The sequence below is a fragment of the Accipiter gentilis genome, chromosome 16 (genome assembly GCF_929443795.1).
Source record: "Accipiter gentilis chromosome 16, bAccGen1.1, whole genome shotgun sequence".
NCBI lineage: Eukaryota > Metazoa > Chordata > Aves > Accipitriformes > Accipitridae > Astur > Astur gentilis.
Genome location: NC_064895.1, coordinates 28,756,948 through 28,776,841, shown reverse-complemented (window position 1 = coordinate 28,776,841; position 19,894 = coordinate 28,756,948). Strand labels below are relative to the sequence as shown.

General features: G+C 43.5%; 2 protein-coding genes across 7 annotated transcripts in view; one reads left to right on the top strand and one right to left on the bottom strand.

Moving 5' to 3' along the window:
• The window catches only part of INTS9 (integrator complex subunit 9), a 70,837-nt gene extending 59,661 nt beyond the window's left edge, over positions 1-11,176 (bottom strand). The window contains exons 1-3 of one of the 2 annotated variants that reach the window (XM_049819214.1): positions 11,124-11,176; positions 6,906-7,033; positions 2,087-2,147 (exon numbers count right to left, since the gene is read on the bottom strand). In XM_049819214.1, coding sequence (XP_049675171.1) covers positions 2,087-2,147; positions 6,906-7,033; positions 11,124-11,132 — 198 coding nt within the window. In that variant the 5' untranslated portion in view covers positions 11,133-11,176. Of the gene's footprint in view, positions 1-2,086; positions 2,148-6,905; positions 7,034-10,632; positions 10,723-11,123 lie in introns of those variants that run through there. The other variant, XM_049819215.1, reaches the window with a different exon arrangement.
• Positions 11,177-11,666: 490 nt separating this feature from the next.
• Positions 11,667-19,894, top strand: part of HMBOX1 (homeobox containing 1) — a 109,603-nt gene continuing 101,375 nt past the window's right edge. For 4 of the 5 annotated variants that reach the window (XM_049819227.1, XM_049819226.1, XM_049819224.1 and 1 more), the window contains exon 1: positions 11,667-11,804. The gene's annotated coding sequence lies outside the window, so the exon portion shown is untranslated. Of the gene's footprint in view, positions 11,805-16,657; positions 18,841-19,894 lie in introns of those variants that run through there. The other variant, XM_049819225.1, reaches the window with a different exon arrangement.

The window sequence follows — 19,894 nt, the reverse complement described above, 5'->3', positions numbered from 1 at the left end:
CTATCAGAATCAAAAGTAAAGTATGAACTGAAAAGTGGGTCATGAAGACCACTCTTCTCGGAACTGCTGCTCTCCTGACCTGGAAGGTGTGCGCAGCACCTTTATAGTGCCATATCTTACAAGTTTGGAATTTAGTTTTGGTTCCCAATAACATCAAACCTTTTCTGTCTTATTAGGAGCAGAATATGATTTTTAGCCCCTGTCTCAGAGCATTTGATGAAACATCTTTTGAGGATCTAAGCTCTACGTGGCACTTTTTGTTAGATTTATCTCTTCTTGATCTACAGTCCTCTATTTTCTTCCTCTTTTTTTCAAGGCTGACATCAGAAATCTTTGTCACATGAAAAGTCACATTCTTCAGGATTATGTATGGAACAAAAATATCCCCAACTCTAGTCCTAACCCACCTCACAGGCTACCTATCACCCCCTCCACCTTCTCTCATGGATGATTCTCTTGCTTGTCCAAAAATGAGTGGTCTCAGCCAGCTTCAGACTGACAGAATTAAAGATTGAATCCAATTCTTAATAATTACAGTGCACCTGCCAACTAATAACGAATGAGCAATTACATCTAGTGGCAGAAGTCTCCTAACCTCATCTCAAGGGAGTTCAAAATGATTAAAACTAGATCGCAGCAAATTTCAATGCCTCTCCAGGACTTAAGTTTTATAACTGTCATCCAGAGAGTGCTATAACAGGAATGTCCACCCGACATGATATAACATCCCCCTTTGACTCCTTCCCTTGCCTTTTTCCAGCATGGGTCAAAGAATTTACCATTCCAAGCAGTTACAATGGTCAAGGTGAAGGTAAGAGATGCTGCCTTTGAATTTTTAACACAATTTCCATTGACGCTGTGTGAGTTTGAAGACTTCTCCTGAGCACACACTGCAGAAGCAGTACCACAGAAATGTAAGTACATTACATATAAAAATATACCGACAGCCTATTGGTTCTTTGGACAGAACGGAGCCCAAAGCTCCGAGACCCAGGCTGGGGTTCAGGAGGAACAAATTCCAGGGAATTCAAACTGGGCAACTCCATTCCTGCCACTGAGCGTCTGTAGCTCTGCAATTGCCAGCTAGCATGTGCTCTGAATAGAGTTGTTACTATTTTACTAACAGAAATGCTGCCTATACAGTTTCTTTTGTCTCCAATGAGAAGAAAAATCAGGTCTTTAATCTGTGATCTTCAGCTCCCTTGCCTGTAAAAATCAGATCAAACCATTTTGTCCACCTCAAAGTCCCCTACAAAAGCAACTATTATTACTGTTTTCCTTTAATGTTCATGTAGTCAGAGAACAGTCTATTACCGATACCTATCGCTGCACACATTTGAAATGTATCTGCCTATTTTACTAACATCTGACATATTTTTGTGTTCATTGTTCCCCTATGGCAGATCATGCTGGACACTGCAGTGCCTAGTTTTGGTTGAAGCCCCAGATAAATCCTGCCTACAAAACTAATGCAATGAAAAGGCGGGGGGGGGTGAAGGTGGGGAGGGTGGGTAATTCTGTGTCTCTCATGTAGCTGAGTAAGTCCTGTGTCTTAGAATTAGAAGTCTGGAGATAATATCCTCCCTGCTATGTCCAGCAGCAGAACACATGTTGATTTCAGAGGCCAAAGACATGCTTTTCCTTTATAAGAGGCCTCCCATGGGCAAAGCATTCACTTTCTCATAGTTCTCCTGCCTAAAAAAGGGTATACCAATCCCATTTGTAAGCATGCTATGAAGCTTTAGTGTCAGAAAAGTGAGACCGTTGAATGAAAGGCACCCTAAGAAGGCAAAGCACTATTATTTATGGAGCTCCATGAAATAAGAAAATATTCATACTGATGATTTCTGCATTTTAAGATGATTTTTTAAAAAGCTAGGCTACGTCTGAAGACTGAAAGCCTCGGAGTTGCTATTAGCATTTTGTTTCAAAATGTTCTGCTCTACAAGGACATCATGGCTGGTAAGGGTACACATTGAAACTTCTGCAACGGGTCAGCATGGCAATATTGTTCTTGCAGTGCAAGTTCCTAACCTGTCAGGTAGCTTTTTGCATGGCAAGAAAACTCTAACCATCAGTATAGTACCTTGTCCAGAAATGTGCTTCCATCTTTCAAAACCCAACCAGGAAGTTTGGACAGCCTGGGGCTGCAGAAAGAGAGAAAAAAATTATTGCAATATGAATTATATCATTATCAGTTGGTAAGCATAGACTCTCTATTTGCTGTCACACAGGAAGGGAACACCACTTCTGTCTCAGGGAGGTAACAATCTCAATAAACCAGACAGTTTCACTGAAATGACTTTTACAAATCACGATTATGACACTTACAAGTAAAAAGAGTAAGAGGACGACACATGCAGGGAGTTTGATTTTAGTAATTTTCGGTGAGAACTTCAAAAAGGCTCAGTGCTGCTTACATTGCCCTGTGGTGAAACTGGCTGTATAAAGAGAAGAAGTTAGGGCAGCAACAAACTCTATGCCTGAAACAATAAAAAAGCACTGTAAAACTGCGCTGGGACAGAAGACAACAGACAAATATTCCCATTAGCGATGGCAAGAGAAAGACCGATGCTCTGGACAAAGTCATTTATGGACACAGAGGCTGCGATTTTATTATCCACATAAACCACAGTTTCATGCTTAGGTCTCACCCTGAAGACCCACGCCAACAGCTGTACAGTGCATTTACCTGTGTTGGAAGGACAACGGGTCAAGGTTTTGCCGTGAACTGCATGTTTTAAGCTGGCAGGTCTGGTACCACTCAGCAACCGCAAGGCCCCTTTTTTTAATTGTTTAAAATGCTAATAAAGAAACTTCAAGGTGGACATTGTAATCCTGAGTTTACAGTAGTAATTGCTGCAGCATTTCTTGCTACCGTAACCGAGAGACTTCTTCATACTTCACAGTGACATTTGTTTTTTGTGTGAGCCAACAACTTAGCTCTAAAACCACTGTCTGCCCAGAATCAAGCATATCTACAGAAATCCAAAAAAGAAAAAGGTGAGGAAACAAGAGAGTCGAACCCACCTGGAACCAAGACCTGCAACAACCTCCAATTTGCAGACAGAACTCTAGAACCTGTCTGCAATGAAACCTGCAAGTGTTGCGCACTAAGCTCTACAGACAGGCATGCTGATACGCTATAAGGGCTTTCAAATTTAAGATCGTGAAAATAGGAAGTGATCCAAGGGCTCAGAGGAATGCTGTGTTCAGACGAACATCAATATAAAAGAACAAATCCTAACTGGCGCTCCAGAAAGTCACAAGGAAGGAAAAAGGGGATATCTAAGACTCAAGGAGTGAAGACAGAAGGTAAGAGGTGAGAGCAGCAGAAGGATATGTCATCAAGAAGCTATGCCAGAGAAGTGCAACCCCCTTTTGAGGATAAAGAGTAAGTCTGAAGAAGTCTGATGATAGAAGAGATGAGGTGGCTAAATGTACTCCCCACTGACACATTCGAAAGTACAATTTAAGAGCAGGATTTTGGAGACTGAGGGAGCTGAGCAGAATTGGTGCAGAGAGATTAAAACAGCTATGGAAAAAGCAGGGAAAAAGCAATAACAAACCACTCTGACATAACTTTGACAGATAAGGGAGGAGAGGAGAGAAACTTTGGTTGAAAGGGACATCTGGAGGTCTATAGTCCAATGTCTCAAAGCCAGCACTCGATCAGGTCAGCCACAGCTTCGTCCAGCTGTGTCTTGCAACTCCCTGCAGCATGAGATTCTAGAGCCTCTCTGGGGGTGGGTGAAAGTGCTAAGAAAAACTTCATCACTGGGAGACTGATGTCCAACCTGAGCCTCCCAAGACACAATCTGTGGCCGCTAGCCCCTTATACTGCCTGCCACTGCTGAGAAGAGTTTGGCTCTATTGTCTTTATATCTTCCTTTCAAGCAGATGCAGGTGGCTGTTAGCTCCCCTTCTAGCCTCCTCTCTGCCAGACTGAACGAGCCCAGCTCCCTCAACCTCTCAGTGTAGTCATGGGTTCTGGATCCTAACCATCTTGGAGCCCCCTGAATACCCTTTCCAGTTTCTTAGCATCCCTCTTCAACTGGGAATCCAAACCTGGATTCATCTGCGGTTTCACCAGCATGAGGCAGAGCAGAATAAACTTTCCTTGATATGCTTGCCCTACTCCTTCTAATATAGCCTAGCATGCGGTTTGCTTTATTCATGATGAAAGAGCACTATTGACTTGTACTAAACATGGCATCCACTGAAGAGTATACAGTCTTGTCAAGAGAGGCAAAATTAGCAGAGAGGTCTTGTGTGGGGGTGAAAGTGGAATAAGCAACACAGGACAGAAAGGACTCTTTACCTTGAAGGCAAGACGTAACACAGCTCCTGCCGACATAGTTTTGACATTGTAATAGAGTGATTGATTAATCCAAAATAGCTAGAACTGTCCCATAAATAATGTGAGCAAGTGTGTCATGGCTAGACAGGAAAGGTTAAGAGCTTCCCACATGTTCATTTTACAGTTTTGCATTTGACTTTGGTACAGGGGAGAAAATTCCAGTTGACAAACCCCCTTTAAAGTACATGAACTGGCATAAAGTGTTTGGCAACTGCAGGTACTTTGCACATGCTCCATGGGCTGCTGAGAACAAGGACTGCCATTTCCAGGACAAGGTGGAATCTACATACCTTTTCATGGGCTTTTCTGAAGAGCTAAAAACTCTAAAAAATGTCCAGTCCCTTCAATGATACAAACACTACAGCATTTTCCTCTCTTACAGATTAAAGCACAGGCTCTCAAAATGTTTGCTCAAGGAAGGTCCCATGCCAGGTACGACACAGGATTTAGCTGCGTAGCAAAGATTCTGCCTTTACGCTCCAGAGGTAAAAATTAGGGCACCTTTGCAGACCACATACTGAGACTTGCAGAACCCAAGTGGTTCATGGATCATACTTTGGGGACCTCTGGTTTAAAGACAGCAAGAAGCATAGCTCCTCTCTGGTTAAGATATCACATGGGTCCCTCTCAGCCTACCTGCAAGAAGCAGCACGTCTGGTTCTGAGAGGACATACAGCTGGTAATAACCTAAGATATGACAGACCTATGTTCAAATTCTTGCGCTGCTACATGCTTAACGCAAGAGCTCAGGTGGTCAGTCCTTCTTGTAGTGTCTCACCTGGAAACTGATGATAATGACATCTCCCTATCACCTGGCCGTGTTATGTTGATAATACACATTTGAATTTCAGAGGTATTTAGACATCATGGTAACGTAGACCTAATACATAATGGTACAACTATGAATACTATAGAGAGAGAAGGACTTTTTGGTGGCAGCCACATTCCTCCTCAAGTTTCTAACACATTTCCACCACTCCCTGCAAGACATCTGTTTTGTAGAGTACTGAAGAGATCAATTACTTGCCCAAGTCCATGTGCTGAGGACAATCCTTGCTGTAAGGGGTGTTCAATCACCTTACTGACAGGATTGATTGGATTTAAATCCAACTGTTTGCTCCGATTCCACTGGGCCATCAGGGGTCAAATCTGACATCCTTTCTTATTGAGTTTGAGTCATTTTAGTGCAGACATTCTGGAGGTACTTGGGGAATTCCAGGTTGTGACCTGCAATTTGGCTGTTCATTCCCAGGGCCTGCTATCAGCAGACAAAGCTGGCATATCCCCAGGGAGCGCTGATGCCTGCAGTTCTAAAGAACCTCTTAAGCCTTTGTTCAATCACCTAATTTTGCTACTTGTTCCTCTCTCAATTTCCTTTTTCTTTGGGGGGGTAGGAAAAAGCAAATGCAAGGCAATTCTTTCTGAACCTGGATTTCCCAAATTTTCTGGATCCCTTCAAAATCTGCTACTGCCCCTAAACACTGTAGTTAGCAATTGCATTATGGAATAGGACAAAAATTGACTATCACACTGATCTGTCTTAAGTCATCTGTTGCCAACTCTACAGCAGATCTTGAACGCCACGTTCTTGCCGAACAATGCATATATTTGTCTATTCTCTTCCTCTCCAAAAAATTACAAATCACAGGAATTGCTGGACAAACTGCTTTAACCTCACTAGGCCACTTAAGAAATTCCCAGTCGTATTCTCCCCCTCTTAATCAAGCCTCCCCCGAACCCAGAATGTTCCTCACTTGTTTCCTCATAAATCAAAGTTACTAAATGGCTTTTGTGAAAACTCCTACTGCTTCCCATCACCACCTTCACCAAGAGTTACTCATTCCCACCTTTCCAACCCCTCATTTTTCTAATTGATTCCATTTATGCAAGACATAAGTCACCCTAACTGAAAATCCAAATTCATCTAAAAACCTGGGAAAAAACGACTTCATAGTCAGGGCATAGAAGGGGAAGTCTTCATTTCAGAATTCTCTTCTAGACTCTACTTTTGTTTCACTGCTGTTCCATTCCTGTGCCCAGCTGCACTGCCCTTTATTTAATTTTTAAAAGGGAACAATTATGCCATCAAATCAACTAACAAGGACTGTTAAGTGCTATTTTTCTTTGCATTAGTCTGTGCTCTGAAGAAAAGCCCAAGAAGATGGTGGTTAAACAGTACTTGCTGGGCTCCACGCACTCCATCTCAGTTACCCATTTATCTCATCTTGCATGAAGAAGCCAGAAAGATGACAGATATGTGACCTCACTTGTGCTGAGCAGTTGCAGCAATACTTTACTGAAGCTTAGAATAAATTATCTAGAAAAACCAATCAATAAATCCATAAAATGTCTTCCGTCTACTGAGCCAAAGGACGTTATTTTGATAAAGAGAATTTTTAAGTGAACAAAGTCTATTTATGATACCAGATGATGCTGTTCATTTGTACTCATACCCTCCCTCCTTCCAATACACCATTTCATGCAGAGCACTCCAACTGCAACCCAAGAAAACACAGACCAAGTGCTTACAGGCCGCAAAACATACCTCTGAACCAGCGGCAATGGGAGGAAATTGAGAGTAGACGTCATATCCAGTCCGCAATCCAACATGATGGTAGTGGATTTGAACTTGAGTACATTGCATGGTAAGGTTGGGTGTCCTGACAAGCAGTACTGAAAGAATACAAGAATAAGTTACTCATGACCTTTACCAACAGAGTGAACTCCCCCTTGAAAATTGCCTTTTTTCCCTTATTTTTAAACACATAGTTTCATGCACACCAAAATAAAACCTGATTTCCTATGAATCTGTGTCTCACAGCTGTGTGCGTTCATTGAGATTTCCCCATGTCAGGGTATTAAGGGTTTTCTGATCACACGGGTTCAGAGGATGGCATAGCTCCTCTCTCCAATTTAGGACATGTAGAATCTCTTTTCTAACAACCACCTATTTTTCACAAAATATCCCAGAAAAACAGTTTCTTTAAAACTCAGTCCTATGGGCTGAAATTGGCTAGCAAATTTGTAAATTACTTGGGATGGAAAGGGAGGGAGAGAATCCCTGCAGGAAACACAGGCTTTATTTCCGTAAGAAACCAGCCTAAACAACCAAACAAGGTGCAGCCCACACCTTCTGCGGCTGTTTGGCTCAGATCAGCAGAGGAAGCTGTACATGTGCACTTGCAGCAGCTCTGGGGCATGCTCTCACCTGCTTTTTATCTTGCTAAAGGCAAACAGGAAACTCGAGGGAATGGACAACCATACCTGAATGGAAGGGTTTGTGTACTGAGAAATCCCAAATGCTTTGCAAGCTTAATGAGCCAGTAAGCAGGTTATGTACAGGGGCACTTGAGCATCATTGAGATGCAGTCACCTCTTGTGTGGAGAGTGGCAAACATTTAACGAGGCACAAGAGCAGCTGAAGCTTTGAATAAGAAGAGAAGTGAATAAAAATGCCAGCTTTAAAATGCGGGATTGGAGCGTAAATGTCTGAATAGAGGGTGGCCACCTCCACATGAGGGTTTCTCTTCTTTGTCGAAGGGATTCCAGGGTTCTTCAGGGATTGCAAGAATAAGAGATTTTGCATCTTGAATACAAGTTTTTGTATCTCTTTTGTATTTCATCTTGCAGGACAGCAATGCTCAGGTGGTCAAACTTTAGCTTTTACATTCAAGTTTTGGTCAATTAAGATGAAAAATATCATTTGGTTGGCCATGCACCACATTGAAAACAGACTCAGTCATTTATACCTTATGCTTGCTTTCTATACTTCACTCTACTAAGTGGAAAGAAGGTAAGATTAATCATTTCACTTTCTACCTCTTCTCACAATATGTTAACACAGGATTGCAACTGTCTGGATTAACAACTCCCAAGGAGCCTATTTACATACATTCATCAAAAACCTGTTTTAAATTATATTTAAATATGAAGAAGCTACTAAGCCCCAAATATTAAATTAAAAATATCACACAGACTTTTGTTTTAAATTCACAAAGCCTTAATTACTAAGGAGCAACATTACATTTTGCCTGCTGTTAGCAAAGTTTTAAAAAAAAAGTTAAAAGCCAAGCTGCTGAAGAAGTGAGTAAACAAGTAAGGAATTCAGTTGTTTTATTCGCAAATGTAAGACACGCATGTGAAATTAAGTTCTTACCAGACCAGAGCTTTGACAACTGAAGTTATAAATCCAAGTAAATAGAAAGAAATGAAGGGGAAAAAAATAAGATCTAAACTATTTTTATAGCATTTAAACTATCGGTAATTAAAAAAAGGCAATGAAATATCACTTCTTTTATCAGCAAAACACTTCTTTGCTTTTTTTAAAATCATGAATAGGATCATGACCCTGACATCTATGAGCTAACTGGAAAATCTTCCTTTTTTCTTCTTTAAAAGCATCTAAAATAATCTATATCTGTGGCTGTCATGCTGTGGTAAATGGATTCCTGGGAGTCAATGGACTCTTTCTACTAGATTCAAGTAAAGTGACTGAAAAAAAAAAAAAAAAAGGTAATTCATATATGCTATACAGCTATTTGCACAGGTGACACTTCTGGGCCTGGACCTCTGTTAGAATTTTAGATTAGGAATCCAAGAATATGAGTGTTTGCACTCTATATGTCTCTATACACACTACAAATGTGATCATTTTCACCCAGGTTATACCTGTTACTGTTTAAAACACATCCAGAGATCCCAGTCACTAATATTCCTCACTGGACTAAAATGCAAGTCTTTTTTTCTCTCTAAGATTTGTTTGCTTCCATCTTTATTCCCTTATGGCTAAAGGGAATAAAGAAAACGGCTGACGCACTAGGTGCCTCATGACCCAGCTAAAAAATAGTCATGTAACAAATCCACAAAACAGACAAAAGACATAAATACGCCCACCTCAGCTCACAACTTTTTTGGTAGGCTTTGTAAATTGGATGAAAGTTTGACAGAGCAGGGCACAAAGAGATCAAGATGAGGGGCTAATTCCAGATGCTAAGGCCCTCATAGAGGCAGGTTCTCAGCAGACATCTGTTTCATGCTGAGTACAAGCCAGCTCAGAGCATCTCTGGTGATCTCATGGATGGCAATGTGACAGAGAAAAGAGATGATGTCTCACACTAGCAGCTCCAAAACATTCAAAATTTTGCAGGTTAAAACCAGTGCTTTGAATTCCAACTGAAGCCAACAAATACTGCAGTGCATTCTTCCAGTATTAATATCACATGCTAGCTTACAATCTAGGGGGAGATTAGCAACTGGTTTTGCCTGGACCAAAGCACATTTGAATATGCAGGAGCCTAACATTTTCACTGGATTCTGAATCAGGTTTGGAGTCCATCACCTTTACCTTGTTCTTCTAAATTCAACCCAAATACACGAGAAGAGGACAAAATAGCATCCAACTCCTTCCCCCCACAACCCCGAGATTCAGACACATGTGCAGACAAATAGAAGATGAAGAATCTGGTCTTAGGATCCCCAGTGCCCAAATTTATACACGGGTCTAAAAATGTCACAACGCAGATTTGGGACAGCTTGTATTCCTTCCCCCTCACCCCTTCCCTCCCTCTACCCTTATGCAAGAACTAGACATTAAAAGAGCTCTGCATTTCCACTATGGTCTTCATTTAAAGATTTCTCAGCTTGCATTTCGCCCCCCTGTATTGTATCAGCCTCTACAATCACGTCCAGAAGTGCTTAGCTTTGCAGACTTTGTCCCACCGGTAGTATTCACCCACGCACAGAGACTTAATCGCATACGTAAGATTATGCAGGATCAAGCTTATCGGCCACCTGCCTACCGAATTAATTTTACACACTTACACCACAGACAGTGGCTTACCAGATGCCTCAAAACAAGCCCAGAATCCAAGTTCACTTCTATGAAGCTTCCTCAAGACAAAATGCTCACTCTCAAAACCCAGACACAATCTTACATTTAACAACGGTGTTAACTTAAGGTTAAACAAATCAAATGTTACACTCGGGCATTTTGAAACCTGCTTTGGTTTTCACCTCCAGACAAAGAATTGCAGCACATTATGTGAAACAGAGAAATTCTTCCTGGAAAATAAAGTAGTGGCTGAATCCCGAGGTCTCTAGGAAACTTAAATAGTTGAAAAGGGAGATGTAGAGAGGAGACCAATAATACGGGTAATGTATTTTCTGGTAAGTTTCCCTTTAGAAAACTGTAATATCAGAACCAAAGTCTCCGTCAGAAGCACAGTGCGCCCCTGACAAAGCTATTTCAGGCTGATTTCCTTATTAGTAATTACCTGTATTAACGCCGTACCGCCGACGGAAAATGATTTTATTATGAACCACGGGGATTTACTAATATTCCTAGAGAAACCCAGGGGCAGCCACACGTGAGGTGCGACTCCAGCAACTGCTCCGCGGCCAAACTCGTGTTTAACGGTAGGAAGGCAGAGAAACGCCTCCTCCTCCTCCTGAATCCCACCCACGTTTCACCCTATCCACAACCCCAAACCCAGCCAGCCCCTGCACAGCCGCCAGTCGTGGCGAGTGTGGGGGGGGAACACGGCGGCAGAAACCCTGAGGAGAGCCAGCCGCCCGTCCGGGCCTGTGCCCCTTCCCACACCCCGGCTCCCCTCAGGGCCGCCGCCCCCCCACTGCCTCAGTTTCCCCTCACACCCGGCGCGGCTGAAGCTGCCACAGCCCATGGGCGATCCCGGGAGACCCCCCCGCCCCCCCCTCACCGCTGGGGGCGGGCTGAAGCCCCCCCCCTCCATCTCCACACACTCACCAGCTTCATGCTTCACCCGGCTCTATTTACTGGGACAATCCTGCCCCCCCCCCGCCACCTTCCTGCCCGGCCCCCGCGCCCCAGGGCATCATGGGATTTGCAGTCCCACCGCCGCCCAGGATGAAGTAATGGGCGAACTCCGCCTCTCCCTCCCGAGGCATGCCGGGAGTTGTAGTCCAGTCCCCGCGCTTCGCACCGCGCTCCGGCGGCGTGGCGTACCGCTGGGGCATGCTGGGAGTTGTAGTCCTCGCCCGGCGGCTCTCCCCGTCACCCTGGGGAGGGGGGAACTACAAGTCCCAGGGTCTCACAGCTGCAGCAGGTGGGAGCTTGGATGTTGATATCAACATGGCGCTTGTCAGACAGACAAAGACAGTCAGTCTGGTGTGATTGAGCCAAAAAAAAAAAAAAAAAAAAAAGGGGGAAAAAAAAAAAAAAAAGAAGAGGGAGCGAGCGAGGAGGAGGGAGCGGCAGGAGGAGAGCGAGACGGGGAGGGGGGCCCTTGTCCTCGGGGGGGGGCTGGGGAGGGGGGCTCGGCGGCCGAGGGATTTCTTCCCCCCCCTATTGTTCTCGTCCCTCTGCGCCCCCGGTCATCTCCCCTCACGCTGGGGCGGGGGCGGGCGGGGGGACCCCCCCACCTCCTGCCGTTACATGGTGAGGTGGAGACGCCGCCAGCACCCAGAGGTGAGTGTTGCTTGTGGGGAGGAGGGGAAGGGGGTGGGTGGGGGGGCTGGGGGGTGGGAGCGAAGAACGGCGCTTCTGAGGGGAGGGGGCGGGCGGGTGGGTGGGCTGGAGGGAGGGAAAGGGGGAGCGGGAAGGGGGTGTCCCGTCCCCGTCCCCCCCCGTCCCCCCCCTCAGCCGGCACCGCGGCTGCCTGTGGGGGAGTTGAGGCGCGCCGGAGAGCGGGTTTCCTCACAGCGCGGGATGTGCGTGAGGGGGAAAGCCGGGGCTGGGGGAGGGGGGGCGGGCAGGGGCAGCCCCCTCAGCCCCTTCCTCAGTCCTTTCCTCAGCCCGGGCGGCCGCTCGCCGGCAGAGTTTGAGCCGCGGTTCTGGGTGGCTCCGCGTTATTCTCGGCGCCCCCGGAGCGGAGGAGGAGGAGGAGGAGGAGGAAGGTGTCCCCGGGAGGCTGCTGCGGGGGTCTGCGGGAGGGCAGGGCAGCCTCTGGGTTTTAAGGAAGAGCCCTCCGTCGTTGTTCCTGCTGTTTATTGATTGATTCTTATTTTTTTTTCCACCCCTCTCCCGGGTGCGTGGGGTGTGTGAGTGTGTGTGTGGGGGGGGTGGACACACACAGACTCGTGGTGGCGGAGTCCCCTCAGCCTGGGTGGGTGCTGCTTTTTTTTTTTTTTTTTTTTTTTTGTGGTGGGTGGTGTTTCGGTTTTCTTCGCCGTTGAGTTTGGGGCTGGGTTGATGCGAGCCCCGGCGCGGTTTGTCCCCAGGACACCGGGGAAGGGGGCTGAGAGGTGGCCGTGGGTTTGCGGGGGCAACCACGGTGCTTTGTGCCTATGGGGGGAGGGTGTGGAGGAGGGGAACGGGGGCCACGGGTGCCCCAAACCCCGCTGGCTCCCGGGGCTGGGAGGCTGAGGGAAGAGGAGGACGCGATCTGTTGCAGCTCCCCGGGCTTGGAGAGGGGTTTTTTCGGGGAGGGCAAAGGCGTTGAATGCGAAGGGTGTCTTGTTGCTGGAGAGTTTTAACATGGGAACGGCTGGGGGAGGAGGAGGAGGACCCGGAGGGAAGTCATTCCCAAAATGTGCGAGGAGAGCTTGGGTGGGGTGTCACAGGCTTGTTTATTTTTGTACTTGGGAAGAGATGGGGGGGGGGGGGGGGGAGCAGATGCTTTTCTACCCCTGCCTGGGGTCTTTTTTCGGAAGAGCAGTGTGTACGACCCCAGGACCGGTTGGAGTAAGTGGGAGGGAATGCCGCCCAACTGTTTTGCTGTGGTTCGGGGTTAAAACAAAACAAGAGGCGAGTGTTTTTAGGCGCAGAATACACATGCGAGGCAGAACGAGCCGAGTTCTTCAACCTCAGTTTTGTCTGATGTTTTTTTTCAGTTCTACGAGTGTCTCTTGGTATGTTTGCAGAGCACTTCTTCGGAAAGCATTTTTTCCTTGGCGATAGGTCTGAAAAAGCCTTGGTCATGTGTTCTGTTTTTCTCAGTCCCTTCGTGTTAGGGACAAAAAATGCTTTTTTTTGGGGGGGGTGGGGAGGGAAGAAGGAAGAGGAAATGAAGATCGTAAGCGTGTTTGCTGTTTGTCTGTGGAGTCGGGTGTATCTCAGTTTGTTCTCCTCAAGTAACATTGGGAGTACAGATTAAGTGGCTTTTAAGTACAAAATGTATATGAACAAAAGCTGGAAAGATTTAAACTTTGTAGGGAGGAAAGCGTTAAACCGATAGCCAGGGCACGCGTTTGAGAGCACTGTCGGAGCAGATCTGATAGACACTAGCTACGTGCCCCTGCTTCAAACTAATGGGGATGGAGAAAAAAGAAACGTGGGGAAAAAACCCTACAATTTGCATGAATGATACCATGTAAAATATATCGTATCGGAGAGAGGAATTGTGCTCTGCAGACGATTTGTGGGCTGGCAAAACCCTGAAGTGTGCCTGCTTGCGTCCCGTGATATGACTAGCTCATTTCTGCAGGGCTCATCAGGTACAGACTCTGCTTCCTTCCTGGGATGGTGCAGCTGGCATTTGATTTCCTCCGTGGATGGGAGAGGAGGAGTCCTGTGCAGTTTTTTTCCCCGAGATGATTGCATTTTCTTTGGCCTTGCTGTACCCTGCCTCATTAGTAGGAACTGCATCTATATTTATTTACCATTATACCATGTCCCTTGGGATGTCGGGTGTAGTTTGGAGTAGGTATATATGGATTTATCACTCTTAACATTTTTTTTTCTCCCATCATGCTAGGACCAAATCCGTCAACAGCAGAGAACAAACTTAATTTATTTCTGTGTTTTTCATCTCCCTTTTTGCCATTTCTCTTCCAAATTGCTAAGAAAACATCTCCAAGATGTGGGTGAGGGAGGGAAGTAGGGGAGAAGTGAGAAAGGGATGGAATATGTTATCTGTGCAGGGATGCATTTGTTATCTGTGTGTTCTGAGAGCACCGGGCTCTGTGAAATAGCAGGGTTTGATACCTCATCTAAAAACTGGGGTTTGGGAATGCTCTTTTCCCTTACGCGAAGATTCTTCTTCAGCCCCACGACAGCCACAACTTTTTCTATATGGTTGACAGAATTGTCTGACGAGCCTGGGCATGAGACTAGGAACAAGGAACTTGTGTTTTACTCAGCGATGTCTGTTCTTCCTCCTATCGTTCCTTTAGCACCAGTGCAAGCACCAGAACAGGCATCAGCATTTTTACTCCTGTGTCATCCAACTGTTCAGAGCAGGTCTAGACGACATTGTGGTATGCAGACTGCCAGCTGTGTTATAGGAATGCTACCATGGGTGAAACTGCAGGATTTTTAAAGAGTGGTAAGGAAATCTTGAGGAAAATCCTGTGTGGATGAGGCCTGCTTATCTCTCTAGCTACTTTACTGAGTCGTCTTGAGCAATTCCTTTCGATTTGTTGACCTTTCTAGAAAACGTGCATCTCCTTAGCATTATGATTCTGATAATTCCCTAGAATTAGTAACCAGTGTCAGCTGCAGAAAGCTTACTTCTAAGGCAGTTTCTGTGCAGGTCTTAGTGATCTCTTTCAAAAGGATATTAAAAGTTTGTGGCTGTTCAGTGTTTTGAAAATTAAATTATTATGAAGCGTTTACTTTATAGTGATAATCCATAAGTTTATAGAGGTGTTTGGTATGTTTTGTCATTGGTATCTAGAGCTGGGAAAACAGTGGGGTTCTGACATTCACTTTTAAAACTAATCTTTTTTTTAATGAAATGAATTTTTAATAAGCATGAATTTCAAGAATTGTTCTATCATTAACTTTTGGGATTGCTCCTTTTTTCTTGTATGTCAGTGGGGCACTGGTGAAATTTGGGTCTTTAGGATATGATGTTTGTGTGGGAAATTGGAAGAATTGGAGAAACTGAAACATAAGAAAGGAAGAACACTGTACCGTCCCTTTCATAAAGGGATCTCAGAAGATGTGTGGTTGTATATGTTAGCAACTAAACCAATTTGCATGAAATGACAGCACATTTTAATCTAAAGAAAGCAACTTGTGTTTTACAGTGATTTCTGTGCAGAGCTTTTAGGGACACTACAGAATTACACATTACAGTGTTGGGATACGTGTCAAATGTGTTTTATCTTCTGCAGAGTTTAGGATTTGAAATCAAACACTTGAAGGGATGCTGTCAGCTTAAGAATCCTGCTGCAAAACCCCCATGCCTTCTGCTATGGATAACTTTATGCAGCTTTGACACTTCAAAAGTTACTGAAGTCGATTTTGCTTTATACTGATTTGAATGGAGTGGGCATTGGAGTCCACATACATGACTTTTGTGGGATTGGGCTTCAATTATACCTATGCTGATAATATTATCTTAGGGGTTATCAGTGAAGTAAGACCAATGTCATGATTATAGTGGGATTTTTAGGACATAATGAGGAGAATTTGAATTTTGGGGGGTCTAAATCATATCCCTAAAGCTGGTTTTATACATAAGATTAGTAATAAACTGTATTTTAGCGATCTAATATTCCTGTATTGACTAAAGCTCCCTTTTGACACGTATAAAATTAGGATGTCTGGGTAGCAAAGTATACTGAGAGTTCATATTTGAACACTCAGTCACACAAGCGGATTGTATGTTAGCTATGAATACAATTTCTAGCGTTAATGCTAAAGATAAGCGTTCTGACAAATGCTTTTAATTTGGGGAACAATACAAGCAAGAAAAACAGCATATGAAAAGAAAGTGTTATTTTTCATTTCGCAGGTGGCAAACCAAGGTGTAGAGGAATCAACTTGCCCAGGTTCCTACATGGAGTCTGCGGTAGAACTAGTAATCAGTCTGTGATCTCAAGGGTTTGTCAGGGCTTTAATCAGAGTTTTTCTTCCTCCCCTCATTAATTACCTAATTTCCACATTTTGAAAATAACATCTAGAGATTATTTTTCTTTCCTCCAGTTTCAAACTTTATAGCCTGAAGTTTTTTTCATTTTTAGTCAAGCCTTGAAAACGCAAGGTTGGAAAGCTTCGTCTGAACAGCACCTCCCTGACATATGATACTGTCTTGAAACAGCCTCTGACAAGTGAACCCTCTCATTGAAATCATGTGAGGAATTTTGTTACTCAACTCTGAAGATCTTCTGGGGGAAAGGAGGTTGCAAACTATTAACTATGTGGTCTTCATTGCAAGTTGGCACATAAAATGTTCTTATGTATTGAGGCAGTCATGTGGTCCACAGCAAGAAGTAGAGAATCAGCTCTGTAGTTGCTGGCCAACTGAAAATTTCATCTTGTAATTGTGAGGAACACATTTTTGTGTTGTGCCTCCTAAAAAGAGGGATATTTGCTTGAAAACTGGTCTTTCTTTAAACATGGTATTGTTTGATTTCCTTCCCCTCTCCTCCCACTTGGCTAGGCACTTACACAGGGTTAGCCTGTGACCGTAAAAACATGTGGAGAGGCTTTTATGATAGATAACCTTAAAAAGTATATTGTGTTTGGGATGCTTCTTGTTTTTGCTGTTGCAGTCGGGTTTACCAAAAGCTCGTTGTTCATGCAGGCTTCCTGCATAATACGCTGCTGAGCAAAGTGCTCATTTCACAGTTATGAAACTGCTGCTATCGCAATTACTGCATCGTAAAGCCTAACCTAATCAGAAGTGATCAATTTATGGCCGTAACTTGTGTGGTGTGCTAGTGGAGTACAGCTCTGATGTTTCACGTTTGATTCACTATGACCGAGCCACTGTCCTTCTCCTTTACTATTCTATTGTAAAGCAATACTTTGTACCTTGGTTTGTGAATCTTTAAGTGCTTTACAGAGGTATCAGTAGTTTACAAATAGAGAAACTGAGGCATAAGGGCCAAGTGACTCACTGAAGGTCACTTAAGTGGCAGTTGAACACAGCTGTCTCTATTCTTGATCTATTGCATTTTTACATCTGTGATATAATAACATATATTAACCATATAAGGAATTTATTGGCTGATCTAATGTGCTTGACAAGAATACCTAAGTCAATGAGATTTTTGTACAGTGATGGGAGGATTTCCCATGTTCCATTGACTTTTGTGGTTTGACACTTGTCATCCTATTTATTCAGTTAATCTTGTTGCTTTTAAATCCATTAGATTTCCTCCCCGCCTCCCCCCATCAGGCCAATAAACTTTCTCACAAGACTGTAAGGGATGCTCCTTTTTCTTGCATAGCTTTTCTTTTGCTTCGTCTAATAGAAGTTTTTCAGTGATGGACTTCAGATCTATCTCAGGAATGCACATGCATGTTTGTTACTTGTTTTGATTCAGCACTTTGTTAATGTAGACACCAAAAGGTTGAATAATTACTGTTTTGAAGCGCTTTTTTAAGAATTTTAAAAAAATAAAAATCTGTAACTGGTTATTCTACCCGTCTGTGTGCAGATTTCCCTTTCCCAGTTCTTAATCAAAGCTGCATGCAGAGTCTGAAGTTAAAGACTGCTCTTAAAACTGGTAACTGCTGTAGTGCAGTGCTTCTGACAAAGTGTATTCTGCTTTATCTTTCCTGTGCAGCCAACCAGAAGGTATGGAAAGTCAGTTAACTCTTTCTCCTTCAGAATTCCTTTATGAAGTTTGCTTCCTAATTTCATGTTGGTTTCAGTGCAATTACTGACCTGAAACTTATTACGAAGCATAGCCCTTGATCAGGTTGTATATATCTATACACCTAAATTACTTCTGTAATATGGCTTGACAAAGACCTAACTTTGTGTTTATGTCCATGGTATGCTGGCAAGTAATGCTTCCAGTCTCTATTTGCCCAATGGGTGGAGTGTTTTTCCCAGATGTAGTGAAGAGTTTCTTGCAGCTCAAGGAAACAAATTTTATTACCTGCTTCATGCATGAAGGTGGCATTCTTATGTTCTCCATACATATGTCTATTTAGGCTGTATTAAATGTATGTGAACCCCATTCACTTCTGTGGTGGTAGATGAGGTCTTAACATTGGGCTAAGGAAGTCATTTACAAGCCAGGCATACAAAATATATTAATTATGTTTGGCTTTACCCCCAGCTGAATCTCACTTGCCCTGAGTTCCTGGCATGGGTTTTTTCCCCACTTTCGAACTTAATATATGAGAAGCCTTATTTTCTTTTCACTTTCTTAAAAAAAAAAAATTATTAAATTTTAAGTTCAGCTGTAAAACAACTCCTACTGCTGAAACAATACTGTAGGCTACTCTTTCAGTGAGCCTTGTGAACAGCCAGTTTTATTCTTCTGATAAGCCTATGCCCTATCAATTGGGAAGTGCAGCATATAGTCATTTCCTGCATTTTGAGCTGCCTGTTTCTTATGAGCTCCAAAGCAAGCACTGAATCTGCTTTTTGTTCTTCCAGTGGTACTGTAATACTAATGGAAGCAGAAAGCATTTAGTTAGTTCATAAAATACAAGTGCTGTTTCTACTTGGATATTTATTCTGACCTTTATTTTGGACAGTTTCTCTGCCATGATCAGATTCTCTGATTACAATGTCAGCTTTCACTAGAAATCTCTTTGTGATTTAACTGGCAGGGTTTTGGAGTTTGAGCAACTGGGTATGCAGCAGCTCTGACATGTAAGTAGTACTCAAATGTTGAAAAGGAAAGTTCTTCCTGGCAATGAGATCGCGCCGTTTCTAGGCTCTGCCATAGGTCTTATTTTATGACCCGGGGCAAACTTCTTGACTTGCCTGTGTTCCAGTGTGTAATATGAAAATAATCCTTTCAGGGCTGTTGAGATGCTTTCATGTTGGTAAAGTATTTGAAGATTGTTGGCTGGATGGTAGCGCATGCTGCTGCTCTCGGTAGTATAAACATGAATGTCATAAGTGTATTTACACAGAATAAGAACTAGTTATTTAAGCTAATACTGATTTTTCATGCTGCAGATGGGAGAGGTAAGTGGCTGATCACAGTTTTCTCAACTAAGTTGTATTATTATGCATGGTTTCCAGACGTCATTGTAGTCGGTCATTCTCTGACTGTTTGCATTTCATGGGGGCTCCTTCTGTTTGATGGAGCGGTGCTGTTTAGTGATAAGTACAGCTATCTGAAAAAGAGGGAACTTACTGAACTTGAAACTTATTCCTCCCTCTTTAATTTCCTGGTCCACAGAAGTAGAATGATGTTAACATATTGGAGATTCATAAAATTTAAGACAAGAACAGACAATTAAATTGCCTTCTCTGATATGTTTTATATGCTTTGTATCACAAGCCTTTAAATTTTAATCATTTACTCTGAAACTGAGACCAGTAACTGATGTTTGGCTAAAAACTATTTGAAAGCTTTCCAGCCTTGAGTGTCCATCCCTGGTAATTTCAGACTCATCACTTCTCTTGGTAGTTTGTGCCATCTCACTGTTAAAAGTAAGTGGCTGATTTCTAATTTGAATTTGTCGAAGTTCTGCCACTGGTTCTTGTTACGACTTTTCCTGACAAGATTAGAGCCCTTTAGTATCCAGTACTTTCTTGCCATGGAGGTACTTACACTCTGTAATCAAGTTACTCGATTGATAAGGAAACAGAGTTGAGCTTTTAAGTCTCACTCTGAGGCATTTTCTCCAGCACTCAGATCATCCGGTGATTCTTCATGGTCTCCATTTATTTTTAACATTGTGGAAACCAAAAA